Genomic DNA, 27551 nt, shown 5'->3' with positions numbered 1-27551 from the left:
TAGCTAAACTGTTATATTAGGAAAAGGTAGTTATAGAAGATTAAAAAAATATAATTGATATTGAAATGTAAAATGTGAGACAAAATCATGTTAGTATTAGCACCATTGTCAAAATCTTATAATACGGTACATGAATCAATATGCTATTAATAATTTTTGTTGATATAACTTTTTTTGGATTCGCTTTTATAATGTGTGAAACTTAAGGAAATAACTTTTAATTCCCAGCTAAAAATACTCATTATATTTGAATACCACTTTTACAAAGCAATAATTTTCATTGATTTTTGAAAGAGTTGTAGTGTCAGCTACTGAAATTAGGTATATTATGCATTGTAAAATTGGTATCAAATAAAATCATGTTAAAGTGATACAACTATAGAGATACAACTCTGGAAAAAATGTAGACTGAATAAAGGCAGAATAGTTTGGAGTCAGTAATTATTACTTATTATAAAAAAATAATAAGACAAGACTAGGAGAACGTCAGAAGTTCGCTTGTCCAGATAGATAGTGTTAGGCGTTGTCATCGATGAGAAGATGGTGCTCTTCACTAGCGCTTGGAGTGCACACGAAAAACTCAAGGAGGTTGAGAAGAGGGCCTCTAGAGAAGGGGTTAAGATATTTCCCTCTCTTGTCACGTAGGTAGGGATATCGTTTGTAGTTGAACATCTCGTTGGTTGTTAGGTTCATACACGCATGCAATACCTGTTGATAAGACAGAAGTTATGTTTGAAAAATACAATAAATAATTTGGTGTCAGAAAAAATTATAGAATTCATTGTTTTGTTTAAACAAACGTTTTAACATAATTGCAGAATTTATGTTGTATGTGTGTGTGTGTGTACTGTCGTCGTAAGAGGCAACATCATAGGGGAATAATATTGTTTCTCTTTGGCAACTTCGCGTAACAGGCTTCGCCGAGGTTGCATACAAAATCACAACTTTATAGCACATTTCATTCTTGAGATATGTTATGAACACAGTTAATCATACACAAAATACATATTTACATCCCTCTGGTAGAGAGAGGACAAATTGTAGCAACTAAATCTTTCTCGAGATATCTGCATATGGTTAGGCTCCTATGTCATATATTAAAGTCATTATTCTACTGTTTGTTTACAAATTTATTTGTTATGCAATTTCCTTGTTCCCATCATGGTTATCCATAACACCAATATAAAAATTATTGCTAACTTTAAGCTAAATCCCTTGAGAAATGAAGTTTTGTGCAAAATTTCCAGTCTGTAGATCAGTTCATTTTGATATATCATGGAACAGACAGACAGAGAAATAAACTTTTCCATCTCCTCAAGTGCTTCACTACGCTTAGCCAATTACAATTACTATGATTCGAATGGGACAGAACAGTTTATTTTGTATTAGTCTCTGGTAAAATCATATAGTATAATGTTTTAACGTGTTTACAAAGGCATGTATACATTCAAACACATGGTTGTCTTCACTAGAGTATATTGCTCTCTATATCTAATATATAAATCAGTGTATTCAAAAGGTAAATATCCCTGCTCCTTGGCCAGTGCCAAACCTGTTGTGTACAATGAACTCTATGGTAATTTGAGTTTGTTGTGTGTGTGTTTGTTCATGTCTGACAGCTCAAATTCCCACTTGACCTTGGGAGTCACTTCACACGGGAGTCAACTTGTTCCACCTATGGAGTACAGCCCAGAAACACCTCTCTTGCCACTTCTCCCCTCTGGGTTCAACTTCATTCGTGAATGGCAAAAAAATTGTATTTTATTGTATTTTCCCTCTGTTTTGTGTTATATACTGTATATAAAAAACAACTTTGTGCTACTTTGCCTTTTGGACCAGTTCATTATCTGGATTTTTCCATGGCTATAATCAGGCCTATATTAAGGCACGTACTATGCTGTGCTCATGCTCAGACAGGCAAGATTCTTGGGAGTGGCAAAATTTTAATTTGTTTTATGTAATCATAATAAAATATTTACAATGCAATAAAATAATTACAATGCATTATGTTGTATTACTCTGAGTCATGCCATTATAAAGTTGTCTGAATGAAGGCGACACACCACAACGTACATATGTTTGTGTATATCAACAGATATTGTTCTAGAAGGAATCTGCCACAGTCGCACTGCTCTACTACTCTCGGTCAAAAAGTATAGATACCCTAGTTTGAACATAGACCATTAACTAATTAGTAAATTTACAATAAAAGGAGTTACATTAAAATATAGTTTGTTTATTTCTGTATTTAGAAATATAAAGCAAGTAAATAAAAAATAATAACTTATAATTTTTATTTCTATAACAATTAAATAAGGTATTTGTTTTTGGTACTTTCCAATCAAACTGCAACTTGGAAAAGTTGTAACTCAGAAACTTGTAATCCGATTAAATGGCTATAAAACAATTACAAGTATAACATTTTTATTACCATCTTAACTTTTATTCTTGACCACATGGCTCAATAAATTCGGCATTGGTTACATTATGCAGCTCTTGAAATCATTACCTTGGGCATGTAATTTTGTAAACTACTATTCAAAACTTTAATTTTTAAACACGGTTTCATTTCACATATTTTGTTAATTTACCAAAAACCTACATGAGCATGGTTTTTGTGTACCTGCTCATGAAACACGCAAACAGCCAGATTATGAGGATAGTGCCACAACGATTAAGTGCAGCCCACTCGCCTCCAGCATTGTGCAAGAAAAAGCCATAACAGTAAGTTGTTTTTACATATTTGACAATTTCTATTGAGGGCTTTTGACCAGCAATTGCAGATTAAAAAAGTAATTGCTAGCTAAGAAGCCGTTATCAAATGTTTACAATATTTAGATTTGCTATGTTTGTGGGGCAGTGCTTTGCACTGAATCAGACACAACCATCAATGTTTTGATCAAGTAATTGACGATTTTTCCCAAAGTCAATACAATCACTACTTGAGTAAGCTAAAGGTAGTCTTTTGTAATTATAAGAGAGACTTATAAAATCCAACAAGTTTTATAAATTTTTATTATAACTATTGTTACTGTTGAGTATAATCTTACGGAAATAAAAAGGTTATGTTAAAAAAATCCTGATTTTTATTTCCATGTTTAACTATGCAAACTTGAGAATTAGCTTACTACTCGGCTTATATAATAAAGCCATTAACATTTGGGCAATACAACAGGAGTGAAACTAAATAAAACAAAACGCAAGCAATGATAATTGGTAACTCGTGAATGTTAAATCTTTACATCACACTGAAACTTAAACTTAACAGTTGTGGACTAATACATTATCAAAACAAACTGAAAATTCTCGAACTCAAAGCCAATAAAATTAGAGGGCTCCTGTTCTCTGATGACCCTGGGGCTGAGAAGATACGCCCCTGGAATGTTTTCCTACTTTTTGATATGGCAGGACAGTTAAGCCATATATGTTCCACAGATTCTTCTGCTTCTAGACAGAGTATCCACTCATCAGTCTGACTGAGACCCATCTTCATAGGATGTTTTCTAAGAGAGCCATGTACTGTTAAAATCCTTAATATCAGTCTTATATCCTCCTTCCTTTGTTCTAGGAGAGCTGGCTGTCCACCCTTTAACATAAAGAGAGATAAACATTTTAGATTGCCTTAGACCTGAAGCCATACTCCAGTTAGGATCTGATCCTCTTTTCTCAATCTTTTATGAAAGCTTTGCCTTAGTAGAAAGCTACTCCACAATTCAATTCAATTCAATTCGTTTATTGCCGTTAAATAACATATGTTACAATAGGCTTTGTCACATTAGTCAATTAAATGGTAGCACAATGATACAAATAAAATAGCAGACATTTGACTTCAGTGAAAATTTGATGTAAGATAGCTTGTTGTTTGTCAATGTGTCTTAAGTCTTAATCTAAATATAACAATTAACAATATATAACAATGAACAAATATAACAATTAACAAACATAACAATTAATAAAATTAACAATCAATAAATACAACAAATAATACAAAATTACAAAATATGAGAATAAATTATGATATATAAATATTACACCTAAAATATTATGTCATCTAATGAAACATTGTAGAATTCGTCTAAACTATAAAAAGCTTTTTTTAAAAACCATTTCTTAAGAACTAATTTAAAACTATTTACAGACAAAGACTTTACATTTAGAGGTAATTTGTTAAAAAGCTTTATGCCAATATGTATGTAATTACTTTTTGTCTTACTTAGACGTACAAATTCTTCATCAATAAGGTTTTTATTTCTGGTGTTATATACATGTTTACTGCTTCGTAAATTAAATTCTGCATAATGGTCTTTAACATACATAATTGATTGAAACATGAACACACAGGGTAACGTTAGAATACTCAGATCAATAAAATGCGGTCTACATGATTCAGTGTCCCCAATTCCCACTATACATCTAATCGCCTTCTTTTGCCATATAAAAACCTGTTGAGCCCCAGAGGAGTTTCCCCAAAGAGTTGTACCGTATAATAGGTGACAGTGAAAAAAAGAGTAGTAAGCATTTAAAATAAGTTCCCTACTGGTACATGTTTTTAGTTTCCTTAATAAGAAGAGAACTTTAGCCAATTTTTTACACAATTGATTTGTATGTTCATTCCAACTAAGCTTGCAGTCTAGATTTATTCCTAGGAGTTTAACAGATCTATTTTCAGTGTTTTTAAGCCCAAAAACAATTCTTTCAGTCTTATTTTTATTAAGTAATAATTTATTATTTTCAAGCCATATGCAAGACTTTTTAAATGTGGTTTCACTGTCTTCGAGTAATATATTAAGATCTTTTCCTGCATTTAACAATGTTGTGTCATCAGCATATAAAGCACAATTACTGGATAAGAAACTTGGGAGGTCATTAGTAAAAATAATAAAAAGAAATGGCCCAAGTACTGAGCCCTGGGGAACCCCGTTTAATACTTTTTGCAGGCTTGATTGTTGTTCACCAGTTTTAACCATTTGATATCTATCCATCAAGTACGACCTTAATAGATTTAGCTCATTTTGCACAATACCGTAAAATTCAAGTTTTGTCATAAGAATATCGTGAGACACAATGTCAAACGCTTTACTTAGGTCCAACAAGGTTGCATGAGTATAATTTTTTTCTTCGAATCCTTGAAATACATAGGACACTATATTTTCTATAGCATTGATGGTAGAAAGACCTTTCCTAAAACCATATTGACTTGATGATAGAAATCTATTTATTTCAAAGTACTTATTGAGTTGTTCCTTAATTATAGCTTCTACAACTTTTGACATAACTGGGACTAGTGATATTGGACGATAATTACTTTGAGAGTAAATATCTCCTTTCTTAAAAACAGGTATTGTAATGGTAATTTTCAGACACTTAGGATAGATACCCTCAAAAAACATCCAGTTTATCAAATAGGCCAGAGGACATAGCAAAACACTGTAACATTGCTTTAATACAAAGTTTGATAAACCATAAAAATCTTCGGACTTTGAACTACTGAGTTTTTTAATACATCTTTCTACATCAAGTACAGTTACATCATTCCATTTAAAATTATTTACAATGTTAACATGTGTTGTTTCTAGCATTTTGTTTACATTTACAATATTGGCTGGGTTTGAATTTGGTATAATATCATTACAAATATTTACAAAGTAATCGTTAAAATTTTCAGCGGAGAAAGGAAAACTATGATTTTTGTTGCTGCTCTCCCTCCCCATTTCTGAATTTATGACCTTCCAAGCTGCCTTACACTTGTTGTCAGAAGTAGTTATAAAATTATCATTGGCTCTCAACTTTGCTATTCTAATTTCATACCTATACATTTTTTTAATCTAGCATAAGCTCCTTTGTACACTGTGTTGGTTTTAGATTTGTCAAAATAAAGTAAAAGTAGATTTTTTATATGTTTTAATTTTGGAGTGTACCAGTTTTTAACAGACCGAAAATCTCTAGGTTTTGATTGTTTTTTATTTTTTATAGGACAGAATTGGTTATAAAGATCAGAGACAGCCTCCAAGAAAAATTGAAAAGCCTGTTCAACAGAACAAAACTTTGACAGTTCACCAAGCCAATCTAATCTGCTTAACCTACTTATAAAACTATTTACAGAATAATTATTCAAAGGTCTAAAAGTACTTACTGTTGTTTGGTCCTTGCAATTATTTTTATAATTTCCGGTATTGATTTTCAATTTAATATTAAGTTTTAATCCTAAATGATCGGAGAGATGTGGCTGAATTATTTCACATGAATATTCGTCATTATGTTTGTTTGTAATAATGTTATCAAGACAGGCATTTAATCGAGTTGGGTTTTTGTTTAAACAATACAGGTTATGAGATCTTAACATATTCTGAAAATTAATTATTTTTTTATCTGTAAAACGAATATCCAAATTAATGTCACCAGTTATAACCAGATTACAACTCTTAAATTTGTTACATTTATTCAAAAAGAGAATCAGATTATTTAGAGCATCATTGAACACTTCTATAATTGAATCTGGTGTTCTATAAACTGTGATAACAATTAGTTTTATACTGGGGAAAACAACTGATGCTACTTCAAACATCTTTTCAAGACTAAATTGCTCTACATTTATTGGTTCATAATCATATACAAAACTATTACTAACATATATAGATACTCCCCCATGTCCTAAATTTTTTCTACAATAATTGGCTGCCAAATTATACCCATTAGGCAAGTAGAGATCCACCTCCAGAGGAGCAAGCCAATGTTCATTAAGGCAAATTATATCATATTTACCTTCATTTAAAAATATATCTAATTCATTAACCTTATTTCTAAGACACTGAATATTTATATGAAAAATTGTAATGCTATCAGAAAATTGGTGTATGTTATTGCAAAGTCTTATGTCTTCAACCCCTCTTCTGACAATGTGAAGTTTCCCGCTGGCATGGAGAGAACATTAGTCCAATTGGGTTTTGTAGCCCTGGATCGAGGTGACATCGATTCTCCGGTGATGTGTCTCAGGGTCTCCCATATCTTCATTGCCAACCATGTCTTTCCTACTGAATTAAAATGCATACCATGTGCAGTATGCATGTATCTCCCAGCTGTACTTGCTTCTAAAAAACTCACATTATCATAATGGTCACTTAAAGCTTTTAGTTTCAAATTAGTTTTCTTAATTTCTTTATTCACACATGACCAGTCCGGTAAGTCATATCTTTGAGGTAAATCCACTAAAATCACTTTGTTATCAGTACAAAGGTCAAAAGTACTTTTTATACTGTCCAATACTTCATGTGCTTCGTTTCTGGCAACATCATTGGAACCACAAACAACAATCAGGATGTCTTCTTTATCCGTTAATTCTTGTTTTACATTCTTCTCATTTAAAACCTGTTTGGTACGGCCTCCAGGTTTAACAAAACCAACAGGCTGATAATTTTTAAAGGTTGGTTTTTTGCATTTGTTAATATGCCAAGATAAATCCTTACCATGACTGTCTGCACAAATCAAAATTTTCTTGTCAGAAACGTATTCTTCTTCAGCTGCCACAGAGTTTGAGCTACTTTGGGCATCTTCGTCCGGTGGTGTCAAGAGATAAAAACGATTTTCTGAAAGAAAACTTCCATCGTCTTTGTTTTTGTTTGGATTATGGGGGATGTTCAAATGATTAAATTTACTTCCTTCACTAACTGCTGATGAGTAGAGTTTGGTTTGAATAGTTTTTAGATGACTTACTTGAGTATTAGGTTTTAAACTAGATATATTTGGTAAACTGTAACGTTCATTTTTCTTTTTTCCAACCAAAAAGTAGTTTTCCTCACATTTGCTTTTGAACTCATTCATTTTCATATCAAGTTTAATGATTTCTTCCTCTTTCTGCAGTACAATTGTTTCTAGTTGGACTTTTTGATTCCTTAAAGTTATGATTTCTTTATTTGCCTGGCTTACCTCTTCATTTAGTGTTCTTAACATAATATTTACATTTTCCAGTTCTTCCCGCAATTCTTTATTTGCATTTATTAGTATCTGTTTTTCACTGTTTTCACTTAACAACAAACTCTCACTTTCATCAATTACAATTGGATTATTTGTTTCTAATATTTCACATTGAGTCTCTTGTCCACCATTTAATAACTGCTTCATACTACATTTATTACAAGACCATTCAGTGTTCACTTTGTTTTATGTTTAAATTCCTTAAGAGAAAGTGTAGTGCATTTAAGATGGTACCACTTCAAACATTTATCTCTACAAAGGACAGCTCGACAATTGCCACTAACGTTTTTGCCACAATTTCCACATGGATATTTGACTTCCTTTTCTTTCATTACTTTCATGTCTAACAAAAATAAAATTCAAGTTTAATATAGTAATAAGAAAGTAAAATGTATATATTTATTTATTTATGGAAATATAATAATAATAATAAAATAAATATATTATCACAAAAATTTATAAGGCAAAAAGTATAATCCCTCAATGAGATTTGAACTCAGGTCTTTCACTCCAGATGTCTAGGACTATGTCAGTGAGCTACACTGCCGATAAGAGAATGTTTGCCAAATAGTCACTTGTATCAGTTGTCAACCAACAGGACTGAACAGGTCCCTTTGTCAAAAACTTGTCTCTCAAATAGAGTATCTCAAGATACAATACAATACAATAAAAATCTGTGGCTAATTTTTTTATTACGTTAATTAATTAAAAATATCAAAATGTTCCACACTTTTGCATTAGAAAGCTTGGTTTAACCTTGTTAGTGAAAACCAAATCACTCAAACTAGTTTATAGGTTAATTGCTTGGTCAAAAATAAAATCTTTGATAGTTAATTATTTTTTGAGATCCAAGTTAAGTCTATATATTAAGTAAAAATGTTAGAGTATCAAATTACTTGTCTTAAATTAAAATGTACTCACGACACACAAAACATATAAAAAATCACACTGAAAAGGGAGCTTCAGCACAGCACAGCACACAACAATCAGGACACAGCCTGACTCAGGCCCTACCATAAGGTATTCTGTATCTATTTTGGCGAGGGTATCTGCCTTTTCGTTTCCATGACTGCCTTCATGGCCAGGCACACAACTGAGTGTAACTCTGTTCTTCTTTGCCTGTTATTCTTACATTGTCATACTGCTTTCGAGTGAAACAAATAGGCATCAAGTGCCTTAGTTATCAGAGAGTATTAAGTATTCTGCTTCATTTGTCCTCTTTAGTATGTCTTTTGGCACATGGTTCTATTACCTTGACTTCCGCTTGGGAGCCAGCATGTTTTCCTTTGTATAGGTCAAGCAATTTTGTTAGTTCCTATTTAAGTATATGTTAATAACTTACTGCAACTGTATTAAACTTTTGTAAATTTACTGTATACGATATGAGGTTGAGTAGTAGAGAGTGCTTGATAGCCCTAACTCTGCCTCTTTAATAAAGATATGTTTTCATTTTCATTTCATTTCATTTTCATTTTAGTATGTTTTATGTAAACTTTCAATTAAGATAATAAAAAGGCGACAAGCAAAACTAATGATAATAATGACTAACTCATAAACGAAGAACTACCAAAGGACAATTTACAAAAGAAAAACAAATGTTGGAGGGTACTCTAAGCACAAATGAGGTTAAGGCAAACATTGAAATAATAGAAAAATATTGGGATCAATATCAGAAGATACGTGATTGAAATTGATTAATTAAACACATGAGATCAAAATAGATGATGAAATAAATTACAGATGTTCTATTGAGGATGAACTTAAACTACACCTAAAAACTACACTAAATGACATGTCACAACCAGGTTTACCTTTGTTACAAGGTAAATTAGTACCTAGTAAGTTTTCAAATGGTAGAGAGAAAAATTCTAATCCACATTTATCTTACGTAGCTAGTTTGAACTTTACACCTATTCAGCAAGATAAAACTGTACACACTTCAAAAGAAGGGTAGAAGTTTTCCTGCATCTTATATCTGATGAATCTATCCTAAATTAAAAGTTTACACATTTTTCATGCATTTTCACCTCAACTACATCAACATGATATTTGACACCTGAAAATCCTCTTGATAAAAGTTACACTGAGCTGGTAATATTATTAAAAGATTCTGTAGAACCCAAACCAAATGTATGGATGTTACAACACAAGTTCATCTCAAGAACACAACAAGAGTTTGAAAGTATGATTTTTCCATAACTTAAAAACAAATTAACAGTAAATTGATATAATAATTACAACTAGTTTTCTGGAGATATTATGAAACACTGAGCCCATATCAGCTAATTGCTCTCATTATTAATAACCCAGAATGTTGAAAGTTCTACACCACAAAACAATGTGGCTAGCTTGTTTGGTGTAACGTGAACGTGTATTTGCAAACAGTCGGCGTTAAGATGAAAATTCAAGTGACATTGTTTATATAAAATGAGAATAACAGGGGCACAAGTACAGAGCCTTTTGGGACCCCCCGCATAACTGGTTTCCAGTCTGACATTTATTCCCCTCCTTCACACACTGCTGACGTCCATTAAGGTAAGATTCAACCCAATTAACACAACCATCAAAGAAACCTTACTTTTTTAATCTGATATGGAGAAGGCGGTAAAAAGTATTAAAAATATTTATTATTATCAGATAAACAACATAGATCAAAATCATAAAGATAAAAATATGTTATCATATTCAAAAAATATAAACGTGTTTAAAGACACATTGGTAATAATTTAATAATTACTTCTTAGATGTAGGATTTACATACTTTGGAAAAAGAGTTAAACAAAAAATACCTGGAGTATTTTTGCAATAGTTTTAAGCATTGTATTAGAAATTAAATAAATTATTAGTTATAACTGTGGAAATAATTAGTTTTTAGAAACCAAACTAAAATTGAGGTGGTGTAATGTGCGTTATAAATAGAAAAAATACTCTCAATTGTCTGTAATTATTAAAAAGTTGACAACATTAGAGGTTCCCTTCTAAAGCATTACCACACAAAGAAGTGGCTAAAGTTGTACTATACTAAATTACCGAAGTGCAGGTGAGGATCCAGCCGAAGCAGCAGAAGACTACTGCCTCCAGCAACCCAAGCAGGTAGAGTAGACCGAACCCCTCTATAGCGATGCAGTAGCACGCAAAGTAGATAGTGAATGTACAATTGATGGCAACACTCATCACAAACAGGAAAAACCACATCCTGTACATTTTCCAAAGTTAGGAAGCAATACATAAAAAACTACTAGGTTTTTATAAATTAAAGAGGACATAAACCAGGATAAGACTGTTAATAGGATAGGAAGAGCAGGCTTACCTTTACCAGATTGGAAGGTTGATCCTTTTCTTTTTCACATGGATTTATTTATTTAGGAATATTTTATTGTATCTATATGAATAGAAAGGGGACCCTCCTTCCAATTTCATAGACGTAAGATTGCTATTCCTGTCCTATAAAAACTCTTGTCACAAAATATTATGAATAATTTGTAAATGAAAATATCAGTATAGTAATTATATGAATATTTTTATCTTTATTAACACATCTAATAAATCAAACCTTAAGCTTTCCGATTTGTTGATTGTTTCCTTTTCAAAACAGAGTTTATACTAATAGTCAACCTAAAATCTTAGAGAGATATACTTTATTTCATAACAAAGAAAATCACCTAAACACATGCATATCAGGATCTAAGTTTTATTTATTTGTTAATTTTCAAATTTTTCATTTTTAAATAGGTAGTTATATTGAAAATTATTTTATTAACTTTAATTGGTAGAAATATTGCATTATTAGGCAATATAAAAATACTCTTATATTTCATCTTATATTAAACAAAACATGTATTTTGGATCAATAAACCTTTTTTTAAATTGGGATAGGTTAAATGAACAAGAATTTTAAATTAAATATAGTTGCCTAATGAAGACAAAATATCTCAATCATCTACTCTTCTTTAGAGTAGTGTGGCTGACAAATTAAAGGACAGATCATGCAACCACAAATCGAATATTATTATATTACTGAAGGTGTGAATCAAGAGAAAATTTCCTCTCATATGCAATATTAAGTCATCTAATATAACGGATCAAAATGAGCAGACAGCTCCAATTAAAAATTCTAAGAGCATCCGTAAAGTTAATATGGTGATCAGTAGAAGCTAGACTGTAGCAGATTCAAGATTCAATATATTTATTAGTCTTTAGTCTTAGTACATACAATAGTGCTTAATACAGGTTCTCTATATCTCCACTTTAAAACCCTCCAGTCAAACTGGAAGGTAGGAACTATGCTGATGTTGTCACAAAGTTGAGAATATGGAATAAATTGACATTTATTTATAACAATCCATACTAACCTGTTCCTGACTCCAACACAGTTGTAGATGAAAGGGCAGTGGTGGTCGAAGTAGGCGACACAGCGATTGCAGATGCGACAGTGTTTGGCTCTGAGTGGTCGCAGACAGCGGCAGGAGTGACAGAGGCGTGACAGCACCACGTCTCGACGCTTCCACTTGTCGTAGTAAGGAATCTGCCCAAAAACATTATCTATGTCATTCGTTTGTACGATAAAAACATACCACAAGAGTTTTAAACCTTAGAGCGCAGGATATAAATTTCTTTACTATCACCTAGTGTGCAAATTTAAATGAATACCGATATTTTAAAGATAACTTTTAGACATAAACAATTTTAAGAAAACAAAACATAAAATATATTAATTTAAACAAACTTTCCAATAATATAAGTTTTTATTTTTGTTATATGAAACAATTTTTATAAAAAAGAACCAAAATTATCTCGTAAACAACGAACCTGAGCCTTTTCAAAATTCACCGTTACTTTATTTGATCTAACTAAATATCAACTTTATTTTTTATATATACATATATGCTGTCATAGAATATTATCTCTTTGTATTTTTAATAACGTATGTTTTTATTTAGTACAAAATTATTTATGTTATTATTACTTGTATTCAGTTGTGTGGGTCCGAAGATGTTCTCATTGAGTACGAAAGGCCTCACAAAAATAAAAACTTATATTATTGGAGAGTTTGTTTAAATTAAAATATAATTTCCAATAAGAAAAGAGCTTTAGTTGGATATCCCAATCAAAGCTATCCTACAGTAACTGTATAAAATGTTCAGATGTACGTTTACATCTAACAAACAATTCGACGTAGAACCAAAGAGCTTGCACATAGATGTCAAGAATTGCACTGTCATTCTTCGCCATGTGTAAAATACCGTCAAATTTGCCTTTGTACAGCGCACAGTGGCATTCGATTGCTATAACCATTCATAATAGAGCTGCAGATGTTCTGACGTTCAGTTAACATTCTCACACATTTTATAATCAGTTTTAAGAACTAGAGTTGCGATGGAGGACAAAAACTTTGATTGCAACATTTCTCATAATACATGTGAGGATTAAAATAAGTTAATTGTGATAAATTGCAACTCACGTGTTTGATGGCTCTGTAGTAGTTATCGGAATTGAGCTGTATGTAACCTGGGTCACGACGGTTGGCAATGCCCCAACTCAACCACATAAGCAGGTTCCAATAGATGAAGCAGTAGTGTGAACCTCGTAGGTTGTTCCATGTTATCGGTACACACTGTTCAACATTATTTATTTGTAACATTTTTACAGTAAAGTTTGTTGTTATTAAAGACATATTTTATATGATATCTTATAATAATATCATTTAACTGTGTGATGTACTAAAGGTAACACAAATATATTACAAACCCTGAAGAGATACATAGGATATCCCCACAGCAGCACTGAGCACATAAACAGAAGAAGGGGACCTTTGGAATTTCCAGCACCACCAAACAACAGAGCCCTGCCAAAACAAAAATCTAATTACTTATAAAGTTAATTCAAGTGTTTTTATATACAAGAATCTTAATAACCCAATATGTGAAACTTTAAATCTGTTTCCAACTATGTATTACCAGAAAAATAATCAAATATAACATTAATCTCCGATAGCACACCTATTTCGTCAAACAAAGTAGTAAGCTGTATTGTATGCTTATTTTATTAACATACGTATGTTCTAATGATTTTCAATAAATTGTACTTCTGATGTGAGTCCAGGTTCAAATATGTTTATAATGTAAAACTTTTTTGTTGCCAACTTTGACTATTGTGTATTTACGTTTTTGCAAGCTTTAACTTGTATTTTAGGATTTTACAACTGAAGAAGAGGGCAGATCTCAATCCTTGAAATGTAGTGTTTCTGTATTGTAACACTTATATACTTTATAGATGTATAGCACTAAAGTATATAAATTATATGAAGGTTAAATTACAGTATGTTTTTATAAAAGACTATGCATGAATATGGTTTCTTTTCCTTCATGATAAGTATATGCTCTGCTCGTCAAAAATTTTGTTTTATCAAAGTTTCACAAGTATCTACAACAATTATCCATTTGGATTAAATGTTTGTATGGATTCAAAATCATTTTAATGCAACTTATGCTAGAAGTAGTATTGAATGAGTTGACTGTAGACAAATAGATTATCAAAGTAGAATAAGATTGATGCTTTAAATCCAGTTGAGCTCATGAACATTGTCAATAATTTACGTTTACCCAGTATTCCTATGCCCATAGAGTTAGAATAAAATATATGAAACAGAAAATTTAGTACAGAGGATTTCTTACTTTGCCATATACAAAATGTCCCAGATCAACAATGTAAAACTTTATGTCTTACTTAAATGTTCAATACATAACAAATAGGAATTAAATATGATTTATGCTTGCTTTTACCACTTAGACAGTATATTTTTGTGTTTGCCCTATTTTTAGGTAACACTAATATTTTTAGCTAATATTTGTTGCAAAAGAAGGAGCCAACACTGACCATGATATGGCAGTATCAAATTCAGTGAAATATGAATTAAGTGGTTGCACTCAAAATTTATTAAATAATAAAAATAACTAATCACAAATATAAGTAAAGTAACTTTACCAGCAATGGCTATGTGAATATCTACAGAGTTATAGAAGTTCCCAAGTCATTATCAATAAACATTACACAGCTTTTCTGAGTTGTAGATTGGTTTAAAGGGAGGGGTTGTCATGATCACAATAAATCTTAATTTTTACCACAGTAGGTTTTGTTTTGATTACAGCTTTGGAAAAATGGCATTGGAAGTAGTCTAATGTAATTGACCATTACATTTTTATTAGTGAGTTGACATGTATACTGGAATTTGGACTAATAAATGTTGTTTGAAATTATGGGAGGAAGAAGAGTTGCTGCACAGTTTAAACTGCTCTCACAATCACCCAAAATTTATTTAGATACTTAATATAGAAACCTCTTGCCTCAGGCCTGTATCTTGCCAGTCCTCACTCATGCTGTGTGAAATTTCTTTTTGTTTTCACAAAAAGAGATGGGTGAAAAGATAATTTGTTGTCAAAGTAGCAAGGAAATCTCTTAAATCCATCATAACAATGATGCAAACTATGTATCTACTACATAGTCCTAGGAATTGCATTATATCTGCCTATATGAATAAATATGTATCATGCAAACTCTGTTGCACAATATATTATTCCAGAAACCTGTTAGTACCCCCTTGTAGGCTGTATATGTGGTGAAATTTTCAGTGACATTTGTAATATCTCTTTACTCTAAAACTCTCACTTTCCAAAATAGCCTATTATTTTTCCCCAAAAAAGTATTACTGACCAAGTTTCGGAAATGGGAGGCATCCACCGATCTCTCTTCTTCTTCTGACTTTCTAACACCTGCACGATATCGTCATGACGATGGCTCTTGGCTAACAGTAGAGGAGTCTTCCCATTCTTGTCTCGGGGTTCTAGTTCTATTTTACTCTGGAAATGGTAAAATTGAAATGGAGCATACAAGTTAATTACTTTCTTTATATTAAACACAACTGCATGTGAACAATCAATATAAGAAACAAATCCGTCTCCAAAATAAAATCTGTTTCTTTTGGTTGAACTACTATAATAGATAAAAATTAGTTATAAATTTTTAGTTCTACTATAGTGTATTATACAGCTAGTGATGAAAGATGTATCAATAATTCTCTGGCAGCCAACACTGATATTGTTGGGCAGTAAGACCAATAGAAGATGTACGAGTGATGGCCATATAAGGGGTATGGAAAAATCATACATAACTGATACAAATGTTCATTTTATTCCATCACATGGCTTTTTTGGAGAAATGTTAATGTTATCCAAATTCAACATATACCTTTTCACAAAGCAGTTTTACACAGGCTACGTTTCCTGAGAGACAGGCAAGATGAAGAGGGGTAGAGCCGAAGTTGTCCGCTTTTTGAAGGTCTACGCCTGAATTCATCAATAAACGAATCAAATCTGGATGACCTAAGAACAAAAAAGATCCAAGTTTAGCTTTATACTCAATAAAATGTTGTATAGAAAATAGTTTCATTTGTTCTGCTTAGCTTTCACTATGTACGTAAATATATATGCTGTTTTTAAAAAGGCTTTTAAAATTTAACAACGAATATCTTTGTTATGTATTTACTAATCAACTTTAAGAAACATTTTGCTGAAAAATTATTTATACACCTAAAAATTTTGTTTTACATTGTATTTTTTTTCCGAAAATACACCTCCTATACATTATTTTAAAATATAAAGAGAATTATCTGTTAAAACTTAGTTGAGTAAAAGACTGATACATTAATAAATTAATATCAAATTGAACGTGGTTTTCACTATAATGATTTGATTAGTTCTAAAAACAAACAAAAATCCACTTAGTACTAGAGATGCACAAGAAAAGTGTACAGAAAATATAATTAAACCATCTTGTAGTTTTCTGATATTACAAGTTTTAATACCAAAGTACAAAGAGCTGAACTTTTTAGAAAAAGACAAACTTTCAATCAAAATATTAGTTAGTAATTTTGCTAACAAAATTTTACTGTACGAATCTCTATTTTTATCTTATTTTAGAGAATTGACAGTTATATTTTAATGTATATGATGGGAATTCTATTTTACAATTTTTTTATTTAATTCTTACCTAAAAAAAACAATATTACACACAAATAAGAATAAATAATTAAAAACTAAAATTATGTCAAGGGTACGTCTTTATGTTTTATTATAATTGTTAATATTATCTAGAGAGGAATTAACATTATAACAGAAAAAGGTCTCAAAAATATCACAGTAATCCCAATTTGTGGTCTTTGAACTCCACAAAAAGTAATAAGTAGTAGTAGTAATAATAGTTTTAGTTAGCAAGTATTTAGGTTTGTTGTATTTCATTAGATTTAATGTCAGACAAAATGTACCAACAATTCTTATTGACTTCAGAAACCAATATTTCTGTTATGCTAATGTTACCTTTATAAGCAGCCCAGTGAAGTGCAGTGTCTCCGTTGATGTCTGTCAGATGGTTCAAGGCTCCCATCCCCAGCAGGAAAGTTGCAGTAGCTGCTCGTCCAAACATGCAGGCTGTCATCAGAGGAGTGAGGCCCTTGAAGTCTGCAGCGTTCACTGCCACTCCTGCCTGAGTTAGAAGAAACAACATACACTACGTTTTCTCAAAATTGCATTATACTACAAAGGAATAAATACAATAATTTAACAAATTAGGATGAGTCAATATTTTAAGTTTTTTGTATTTTAAAATTTGCTATATCGTATGGATGGAATGGCGAACCCTATTTTTGTTAACAATTTACATACAGTATACAAAATTTACACCAATTATTTATTATTTTTGTTTACGTCATGCCTATCCCAACAGCATTAGCCAGTGGCAAAATCAAATCAGTGATGGCACTAAAACGAGAACTCTATTGTTTTATCATTACAATGTTCTAATAACAAAGCCACCCCAACCGGCATTATAACATAACCAATTAACATTTCACTTTAATGAGACTTAAAGCAATAGTTTTTTTTGGGCTTTTAATAAACAATCAAGTTGTGCTCTTTGTTTTTATAAATTTAACAAGTTGACAGCTGTGGATACATATAGCTACTATCCTGACTTTCTTAACTTGACTTGTGCCACGGTGAAAGTGTTAAATGCTTGTTTAATTGTTTTTATTACAAAAATATCAGTAATGAAAACATGGACTAACATTATCTTGTTATTCAGCTGGATGTGGAGATTATTGAGAAAATTATTTTTTCATTTCAAACCTTTACTCTGAAAATAGAAAGTTTATAATAGCTACACTTATTGAAAGTATAAAAAATAGAAACAGATAGTTGATTATAAGTAGATTTCTTTCAATAATTCAGCTTTTCCATAAGTCTCTTTTCTTACCTGTAACAACACCTGTACAACAGCAGTGTGTCCCTTTCGACAAGCCCAGTGGATAGGACGAGGTCCTTGGGTGCCCAGGCAAGATAGATCTACTGGAGCTGCCCTCTCCACCAAGTAGCGCATCACCTGCATCATTTATACTTCTATTGTTTTACACAAGTAAATAATTACGATGTGTTTATCACGTCGCACTTTATCGGTTCTTAGTCAATATTGCTCATTTCATTACTGATTGAAAACTGTTTACAAAACATTTAAAAACTATGAATTAATATTAAGATGAGTGTATCTACCTCAACATTGCCATCTAGAGCTGCCCAGTGAGCGGGAGTGTATCCCCACTCATCTCTAGTGCTCAGCGAGTCAGCTCCAATCTTCTCCACCAAACACTCAATATCCGAGACAGTCCTGATGAAATTAACAAGTGTCACACAAATGTTATAGGTAAATCGCAATGATGAGAAACTACTGGAACAACAATTTAAGGAAACAACCAATAGCATGATTTTAACACATTGGCTGTGGTGGGTAATAAATAAATATTAAAATGTTAAATTGTGAGTCGTCCTGTGGTTTGTATTGTAAAAAATGTATTGAGTGAGTTTACCCTTTGCCACATCCTAATTTATTCAACAAATATGCCTAACTTGTATTAAACATATATATTGATAACCTGACTGAAAAGAGTTCACATATCTGAAAAAAATATTGTTCCCTGTATCAATAAACATAAGACCGCTTCACAGAGATCTTGTTTTACACAAACCAACTTTTCAGGAACTCATACCTAACACTTCCAAAATGTTTGTTTTAAAATTATCGTATTGAAAATTTGTTTTCTTTAATAAACTTTGGATTTTTAACTTAAAGTAATTCTGAAATGTATATTGCTAGAAAAGCATGCTGTGTTCTAAGTGTTTAACCACTTGGAATTTTAGAAATACTACTATAAAAATCAAACTCAGTTAACTTAGAAACAATTGATTATTAATATTTTTAGGTTTAATATAAAAGCCTTAATAGAAAAACATGTGATTATTAAATTAACTTTTTCACCCCATAGAGGTGTACACATGCTGATATTCTATTAAAACTATATTTGACTCTTCAGAGTAATGTATGTACAGTACCTAGAAATCGAAAGATTTACATATGCAAAGACATCTGAGTCCACCATCTACGTCAACATACTCTTATTCCAAAATTGATTCCAAACACGTAGGGTTTAAACTAATTTACTGACAGCCTAATCCTTGCTACCTTACCCATTCCTAACCAGATCGAAGACAGACTTGCTGTTGTGACCGACGTTGTTGAAATCAGTACTTTCAGAGCAGGAGAGTATGTTGCTATCCTTGTGTTCTGTGACCACTGTCGCAGAAACCATGCTGCACGACTGACCCGTGCCCGAGTCTAGTCCCCAGACTGTTTGTCCCGTCCCCGGGCTCGGAAATACCTATAGTAAATCAAGCAATAACAAATGTTGAAGGATTACAGGTGTAGGTTATTGTGGAGATATGATTGACTTAGACAGACAGTGATAAGAGGTACAAACATGTCATTACTTGTACTATTTTAAAGCAATTAATAGGCTAGTTTTATGTAGGTTAATTTAGTGATAACAAGTGATAGTCCAATATAAACTAAACGTAACAGAGTCCTCTAGTTTATTAAAATAATAGTTCATATTTTAATTAGTACGATTGACATTAAAACGTAAATAAACTACTGCCCTATACTAGGCCTGAGACAATGACAATCACAAGATCAACGAGCCTTAATTAAAACTAATCAACATTGCTTGAACTAAAATTACCTTGGATAACGTAATTTTTGTAGTATTTGGGCCTGTGAGAGATAAAACAGTAAAGAACGTTCAATGAAGTTGTAGTTAATTTTAAAAAAATGCACTGTTGTCAAGGTTTACTGCAGAGCTCAATCAATACGTCAGTGTTTGAAAAGACAACCGACGCGCGCGCGCTTGCGTCGCGTCGTCTGCAACTTTGCAATCAGCTGATTCTCAGTTGTATCATGTGGTTTGCCATTCCCGCCATTCGTTCCCTATCTATTATCATCTCTGATTTAGAAGCTGGTGTCTGCTTGTAAACAAAAAAGAAGCATAATTAATAAGATATTGACTGACTCTTAATAAGTTTTAATACTGCGTTTCACATACGATCTTGTTGTTCTAATGAACATAAACAAATAACTTGTGTAACTGAGAGATTTTACTAGTAACTACAAATTTAATATGCACGCACAATGTAATAATTTTAAACTAACACACACACAATAGTTTTCTCTGTTTTAGTGTAAGCATGTTAAATTTCACCTGCACACGTTAAAAGACTACCAATAAAAATACTTACAACTGACATTGAGTTTTGGCCATGAAGACCATCTATCTGCAAAGTGGAAGTGATCAATGAAATATAATTTGAGGATTTTAATTTTCATTTAATATATTATTCTTTGGCGGTTGGCATCCCTCTGTCACATTTCTACGAATCAATATCATCTAGTCATGCCTCAAATTCCTACGTGAGTGATATAACTGACGTAACTGGATGGCAGATCCAGATAAGAAAATTTTAAATTAGTATTTAAAATTAGATATTTGTTTAAATATTTAAATTATTAATTTTTAATGTACTTAGTTTAGTTGATTTTATACTTGAATTTTAAATAGAAAGTGGAATATTACATGATACAGATAAGTTTTCATATCCTATAAAAAAACAACATTACTAATATGGTTTCACTGACTTACTAATAAATTACGATCCCAACCAAAAGTGAAGAAAACCTATATTGGAAGGAATATTCCACGCTATAACATTGCGTAGTTGCTTTAACCACCTGAAACATATTTGATACACGGTAACTCTTCATTCTTTTAGGCAAGATAATTGATTCGCAATTTAGATGTTTGCTGCAGTTGATCTTTTGTGCGTATGTATACATTTCCAATTATGATTTCATATTAAATATTAAGAAGATTATCCATAGGGTATATAACTTATCAGATTGCCTTTCAACCCTTCCGAAAATCCCGTTACGTCACACTCTTTTATCTGTAAAAATACCATTAATTACTCTGTTTTAAACTATATAACAGTATGAAAGTTCAGACTCACTTCACTCGAATAACAATAATTGCTCGAATAAGTGAGTTCAACGGAATGTTATTTTATTCTGAGATACTAATGTGTATTCTCAAGTCATGGGGTTAAAGATTCATAATTTCAAATATGGCTACGTTTAATGTTCGCTACGTAATACTGTTATCTTGTTGGAATTAATATTTAATTACTAGATAATTCTTAAAAAGACTTCGAATAAAATTTCTCATTAGGTTAGATCAACTCCTTCAGGGTCAAGGTCTTTCAGGTTTATTTGCAGCACAGTACAGATGCTTCAGTTGTGTTCCACAGACGCTTTTTTGCAGAAGAATTTTACGTGGCTCTGATACAAGAGCCCTTTCCTGATACAAATCCTGATACACGAGGATTTTTAAGGGTAAAATATCATATCTTACCATTCCAGGGTTAAAAATTGTTAGCGCCCATGTTAATAATGCCAGAGCTTATATTGTTGTAAACAACAAGGCGAACAGCATTCCTGTTCTTGAATTTTATTCAGGGGTCTCTCCAACGTCAGGCTGATTGGAGCTGGTACTGAACAAACACAGATGATTTTATCACTATATCTTCCATATGGTTATCCTTTGGATGCTACTCAGACTAGCTACCGCGATTTTTGGCCACCAAACGACAGACCCAACATTCATGCACATCTAACCAATACAAAAACCTTGGCTATTGTCCCCGCGACCCACCTATCATATGTGTGCATTACAGAGTGCCTACTGTCTTCAGCAGGCGGGACTTTGGTTGACCTGGTTACAAAGAGGGGTTGCAAAATTAGCATCCTGATTCAGGGAAATGCTTTGCACATGATCTCTAATGAGATGCCTCGAAGATTTTAATTCGACAAACCCTTTAGGATTATTATACCTTCTAGGAAGGACTGGTCGGAAGGAAAGAAACCTTTTCCACCAGCAGAGTATGAATTGCTTACAGACGGCTCTAAAACAAAAAATTGACACAGGTGTTGGAATTTTGGGGGTAAGGCAATGCAGGGAACTGGCGGTCCCTATGGAGTTTTATCTCACAGTCGTTCAGTCTAAGTCGTAAGCAGAAGTCAGTCATTATGGAGTGTCTTCGTGCTGAGAATCTTCGTCTACGGTATAGGAGTAAGGCCATTAGCGTTTTCACAGATAACCATACGCAGCACTGAAGACGTTGGACTTTTGTGTGTTCAACTTCAAACTTGTCTAGTATTGCTATCAAGTCGTTTCTTTCCTTGAAGAAGTGAGTGAGGCGCCCAAAACTAAATAAATGTTTTTTATTCCTTATTTTCTAAGTTGAGATTTTTATTCTAATTGTTTCTTAGCGTATTTCTCTACTGAAAACAACGTGTTTTAGTTCATGAACGTACGTTTTATGTGCTAAAATTAAATTTTAAAGGTTTCTTATTTTAAAAGTGTCTCTTTTACTAGAATACCCATTATGGCGTCGCATTTAATCTTCAAACCAAAATGTCCTTATTACAACTTGCCTGCAGAGCCATCAATTCCAAATGTCGCTTGTCAAAATAGTTTTGCTGTCATGTACGCGATTCAAAATTCTTTTTATTCGTTGCATTCTGTTGATATTTTGGTTAAACTGAACATTTAGTTTTGTAGTGGGCCTAGTATTTATGAGATCATTGCTATAAACATAATCAGTTCTCAGATTTAATTAATTTAGAAATAAAAAGTCTCTTATCCATAAAAAATGGCTTCTTCTGTTTCCAAGACGTCTCTCGTCCATGTTCCAGTTACAAACTGTCCTTTCACCAATTGCTTTTCTATTTAAAATGTATATTATTCATTACTATGATGCTTTTAGGGGATTTTAAGTGATTTGATGCTCGATACATGCAAGGTAAAGCGAAATAACAATAAATCTGTGTTATGCTAAATCAAAGCACATTGTACGTGACCAACATGAACAGCCGCCGCTTACTCGCCACCGGTCAGCCGATATTGTTCACCAGTCGCTATAGAGATCTGGTCCATGAACGTGAGTTGGTATAAACGAGCGCTCTTTGTCTCAGTGATCTCCCGGTTCACCCGATTTCAGGAAGCTCGAGTCCTACGCAATCCTTCCTGTGATCTCCCTCTAGTGGGACCCACAGGCTATCATGTAGGTCAATCATCTATACCTGAGCTTTTAAGCCTCCTCAGTAAGTTGGCAGGGACGTGAAAGTCGTCCTGCAAGGTATAGTCAGCATATCAGCTCACCTAGCTGAGTTGAACATGTTTCGCATATCCAATATGGCAAATAAGACCAGACGGCGCGTGCTGTGAGTCCCACACAAGGAAAGCGTCTAAAACCTGACCTATCACCACGACTGGATCGTGGAGCGGCCTACCTGTAAACCATGTTGACGGTTGGGAAAGCCACCGACCTCCTTGATCGCTTCGACGAGCCTAGGCTTCAACAGCCGCTCGAGGAGCTTCCCTGCCGTGATGAGCATACAGATAGGTCTGTAGGCCGACGAGGTTTCGGTATCTCCCTTTCCTTCACTTATAAAAGAGAGGTGTTGGTCTACATCGAGTTTTGAAGATGCCTTCTTGCAATCAGCAGTAGTATATCATACTTAGCAGCAACTGTGGATAGATCCTCGAGTTTACCGTGTCGCTGGCACCCTCGTCACATCCAGGGTAACTTCTGTTCTCCTGCGATAATCTCCCTCAGTGTTTTCACTGAACCTGAGGACGTTTCAAACTTGAGGTCGGGGGAAGGTTATCCAGACCGGGGGACCTGATTCCTTGATAAGACACTGAAGGAAACATACTGGTCAACAGAGCCAGTAAATGTCTAAATCATCCTACAGTCCTTGGTTGTTTGATAGAGGTTAATTAGCACTAAAGTTATATTCGGCATGGTAAAGCCGTATTCTGGCCGCCGGAATATGGGAATGTCTCCCTATTCACGACGACTAGACCAACCCGTACAGCCATCTCCAGAATGTGGCAACTTCTAGTGTCCGTCACTTGCATTCACAATTCGATTGCCTTTGCATTAAAATCGTCGGCAGCAAGTACATCCTCCAGAATGGCCAGCTTGTCCTGAAAAATCGACCATGATTTCTTTGAGCGTTAAATAGCAGCTGACGAGGAGGTCCACGTCGTCACACCCAGACGAAGCCCCTTCAGGTACCATAACTCGTAGTAATCACATTTGCGCTCAACATTCAGAGTGCAGAGATGCCAAGGGTATCCCGGAACTAGCACCTTCCCTTTCACGGTACTGCTCACTTATCATAATCGTATTGAATCCTGTTCCTGGATGGGTTGCAAGGTAAGATCGTCCGCAGCTCTGCTTCGGAATGTTAACCAGCATTAATACAAGTCAACAGTATTAAATCTCTCTGTCCCTATCTCCTACCTATTTCAATTTTACAAAAGGTTTAAATTTGTGTCTGCTGGGGATACAGCAAAGAACCACTGAACTGAATTATAAATTGCTTAGTTCTGCGTTTTCATTAGATTTGAGTTCCAATTTTTTTGACAGACTTACATAAAAGATTGCTTTTATAGAGTGGAATGTAGTCAATTATTTAATTCACAAATATATTTTACCACTTGTATTTCTTCTGTTGTCGTCAATGAAGCATACCAACAGAATTATAAATTTTACATGCAACTTTATTGTCTTCAATACAATAAGAGTGTCCCATCTGAGAATTACCTGTATAGAAAAATATCTCAGCCATTATTTATCTGCTTCTCCACAGATAAACACAGATATTCATTTGTCTGTCTAACTTGTATTCCTTAGAATTATGATATTTTACTTATATTATACCCTGAAGAGAACAATTCTATATCTGTAATAAAACGTTATCCATGTTCTAATCTAGTATTTTAAAGTTGAAAAAAATGTAAACACTTATACAAATTCTGTCAGTAAGGCATAACAAAAGAAATGGAAAGTTTATCTATACATATATGTTTTGAGGGAAAAGCACACTTTAATCTAAAGTGGAGTGTTTTATTTATGTCCTTGATTTTTGTGAAGTAACCAAAAAAGAACTCGACTGATAATACAGTGTTGTATAATAATATACTGAGATTGGATAAATTTGCATGTTAAACAGCATTATTTTAATTGGTATTATTTATTCCTTTTTCTTTATTTATCTATTTTTTTTAAATACGTATTTTCTAAATATTTCCTGCATCTCAAGTGTTCGAGTTCAGGTGTTATGATATTTTTTATTATTTTAAAAAGTTTTTAGTTATAACGTGGAGTCGGGTGTCCCTATCCTTACAATGTTAAATTGACTGTCTTTGATGTACCTTTTTGAAATAAGTACAAATACCATAATTCTAATTTTTGTTTTAAATTAAAGCCTACTCCTTTCTCTATAATTTACATGGATGGTTTACTGTTTAAGTTAATATCGGTAGTTTTATGATTTTTCTTTAAAATTGACTTTTTAGTGTTATGTAAATTAGTTTTTTAATTCTCTAAAAAATAAAATAAAATAGTTGAAAAACATATTCTCCATACAAATTAAAGAGGACAATGAGCTAAAACAAAATTAAAATCATTCAGATATCTCATGTGGTTCCTGAGAAAAGGTACATTAAAGCTTAAAAATGTTAACTTCCGGAAAACACAAAAAACGCAGGGCTAGAAATACTAGGTTCACAATTACATGCTGGGCCTACGACTAACTTCACAAGTCGAGTTGTTTATACTGACCTCCACTTCTTCTAGTCTAACTACACGACATTTTGGTGTACCAATAAACACTTTTTTACGCTTCTTGAATACTTTACCGACTGCTCTAGGCATTTTTGAACTAAAAGAACTGTAAAAATAATTCAATACTTGTTGGTAAACAAATCACAATATGAAATGCAACAGATACAGTTCAGTAAACAAATGTCAAATTAAAACAGCTGGGAATATTACAGGTAAAGGCAACCAAATGATAAATCAAGTAACTATAGCAACTAAGAATACAACTGTTGGGAGTTGAGTGAACATGCGAAACTTGTTGAGCAAGCGCAACTTCAAAAATTTATAACTAAAAAAGTAATGGTCATAAATGATTGAAGTTTTCAGTAAAATACACAGTAATAATTCGGGAATATTAAAAAAGAATAATCTGGAATTTTTTTATTTTTACTCACCTGACACCCCTTAATAAACATTTTATCAAGAAAATAGACAAATTTTTGCCATTCAACAAGACACTGTAGGCATTTGGTAGTATTATTTGGAGGCATTATGTGACACATCCACAGAAAAATGGCTAAGGATTAGGGTATGAAATAAAATTATTATAGTAATATATATTCATTAAATTTGTATAAGTGGCAATAGCCTAATTTAATGTAATTTCAATAAACATTGAATCACAAAAAGTACTTGCTCGGGGACTCAAACCGGATCTCTCACTTGCCAAACCGGATCTCTCACTTGCTGGGTGAATGTGCTACCATTACACCACAGAGCCCTTACTTTTTACCATTCAATTATTTTGTACTTGGCCTTTTCTTTCACATATGTGTTTAAATCAACGAACTATTTAAGTATAATTCATTGGCTTAAATAAGCAAACTAACACATGATCGGAAGACCAAATACCTGTCAAATGACTTGTATTTATATTCATTAAATTTGTATAAGTGGCAATAGCCTAATTTAATTTAATTTCAATAAACATTGAATCACAAAAAGTACTTCCTCCGCGGGACTCGAACCCGGATTTATTATATATATATAAAATGAATGGAAATAACATTTTTTAATAAAAATATAATAAAGTATAATAAAAAAATGTAATTGTAATTTTCGAAAGTAACATTTTAATGCAAGAATAATTTTAATTAAGTGTAATTTCAAAAACATGCAGTCAATTTAATATACATACCTACTTTAAAAAAAAACATTCTTATATTTGATGAACAAAATTCTAAAATTCCTACTTTAAATTAACCTTGTAGAGTGAAAAAATGTGTTAATATTTTTCAGTCTTAAGCAAAGTTATGTTAAGGGGAAGTGGAATTATGGAATCGAACAAAAATTAACCAACCCAATTGCACCACTTTAAGGGCCAAGAGTCTGTATGAGGTCTGAGGAGTCTATCAAACCAAGTAATGAAAAGAATCATATTCCTGGTAAATAATATTCTGGTCAAAATAGAATTTA

At 32.6% G+C, this 27551-nt stretch overlaps 1 protein-coding gene across 2 annotated transcripts; it reads right to left on the bottom strand.

Moving 5' to 3' along the window:
• Positions 1 to 229: 229 nt before the first annotated feature.
• On the bottom strand, positions 230 to 26238 carry LOC124357011 (palmitoyltransferase AKR1). 2 transcript variants are annotated; one of them, XM_046808381.1, is made up of 12 exons: positions 26097 to 26238; positions 19542 to 19732; positions 18570 to 18684; positions 18277 to 18402; positions 17343 to 17508; positions 16216 to 16349; positions 15682 to 15827; positions 13720 to 13816; positions 13433 to 13585; positions 12324 to 12496; positions 11002 to 11167; positions 230 to 708 (listed from the first exon to the last, which is right to left on the bottom strand). In XM_046808381.1, exons 1-12 carry the CDS (start codon positions 26187 to 26189, stop codon positions 517 to 519), a joined length of 1752 nt encoding a protein of 583 aa, XP_046664337.1. In that variant the 5' UTR covers positions 26190 to 26238; the 3' UTR covers positions 230 to 516. The 2 variants fall into 2 exon arrangements, with proteins under 2 accessions (XP_046664337.1, XP_046664338.1); XM_046808382.1 differs by lacking the exon at positions 26097 to 26238 and adding an exon at positions 20093 to 20245.
• Between the last annotated feature and the right edge of the window lie 1313 nt (positions 26239 to 27551).

This window comes from Homalodisca vitripennis, chromosome 3, assembly GCF_021130785.1.
Source record: "Homalodisca vitripennis isolate AUS2020 chromosome 3, UT_GWSS_2.1, whole genome shotgun sequence".
Taxonomy (NCBI): Eukaryota; Metazoa; Arthropoda; class Insecta; order Hemiptera; family Cicadellidae; genus Homalodisca; species Homalodisca vitripennis.
The sequence above is the reverse complement of the archived record's forward strand: the minus strand, read 5'-3'. Positions and strand labels throughout refer to the sequence as shown.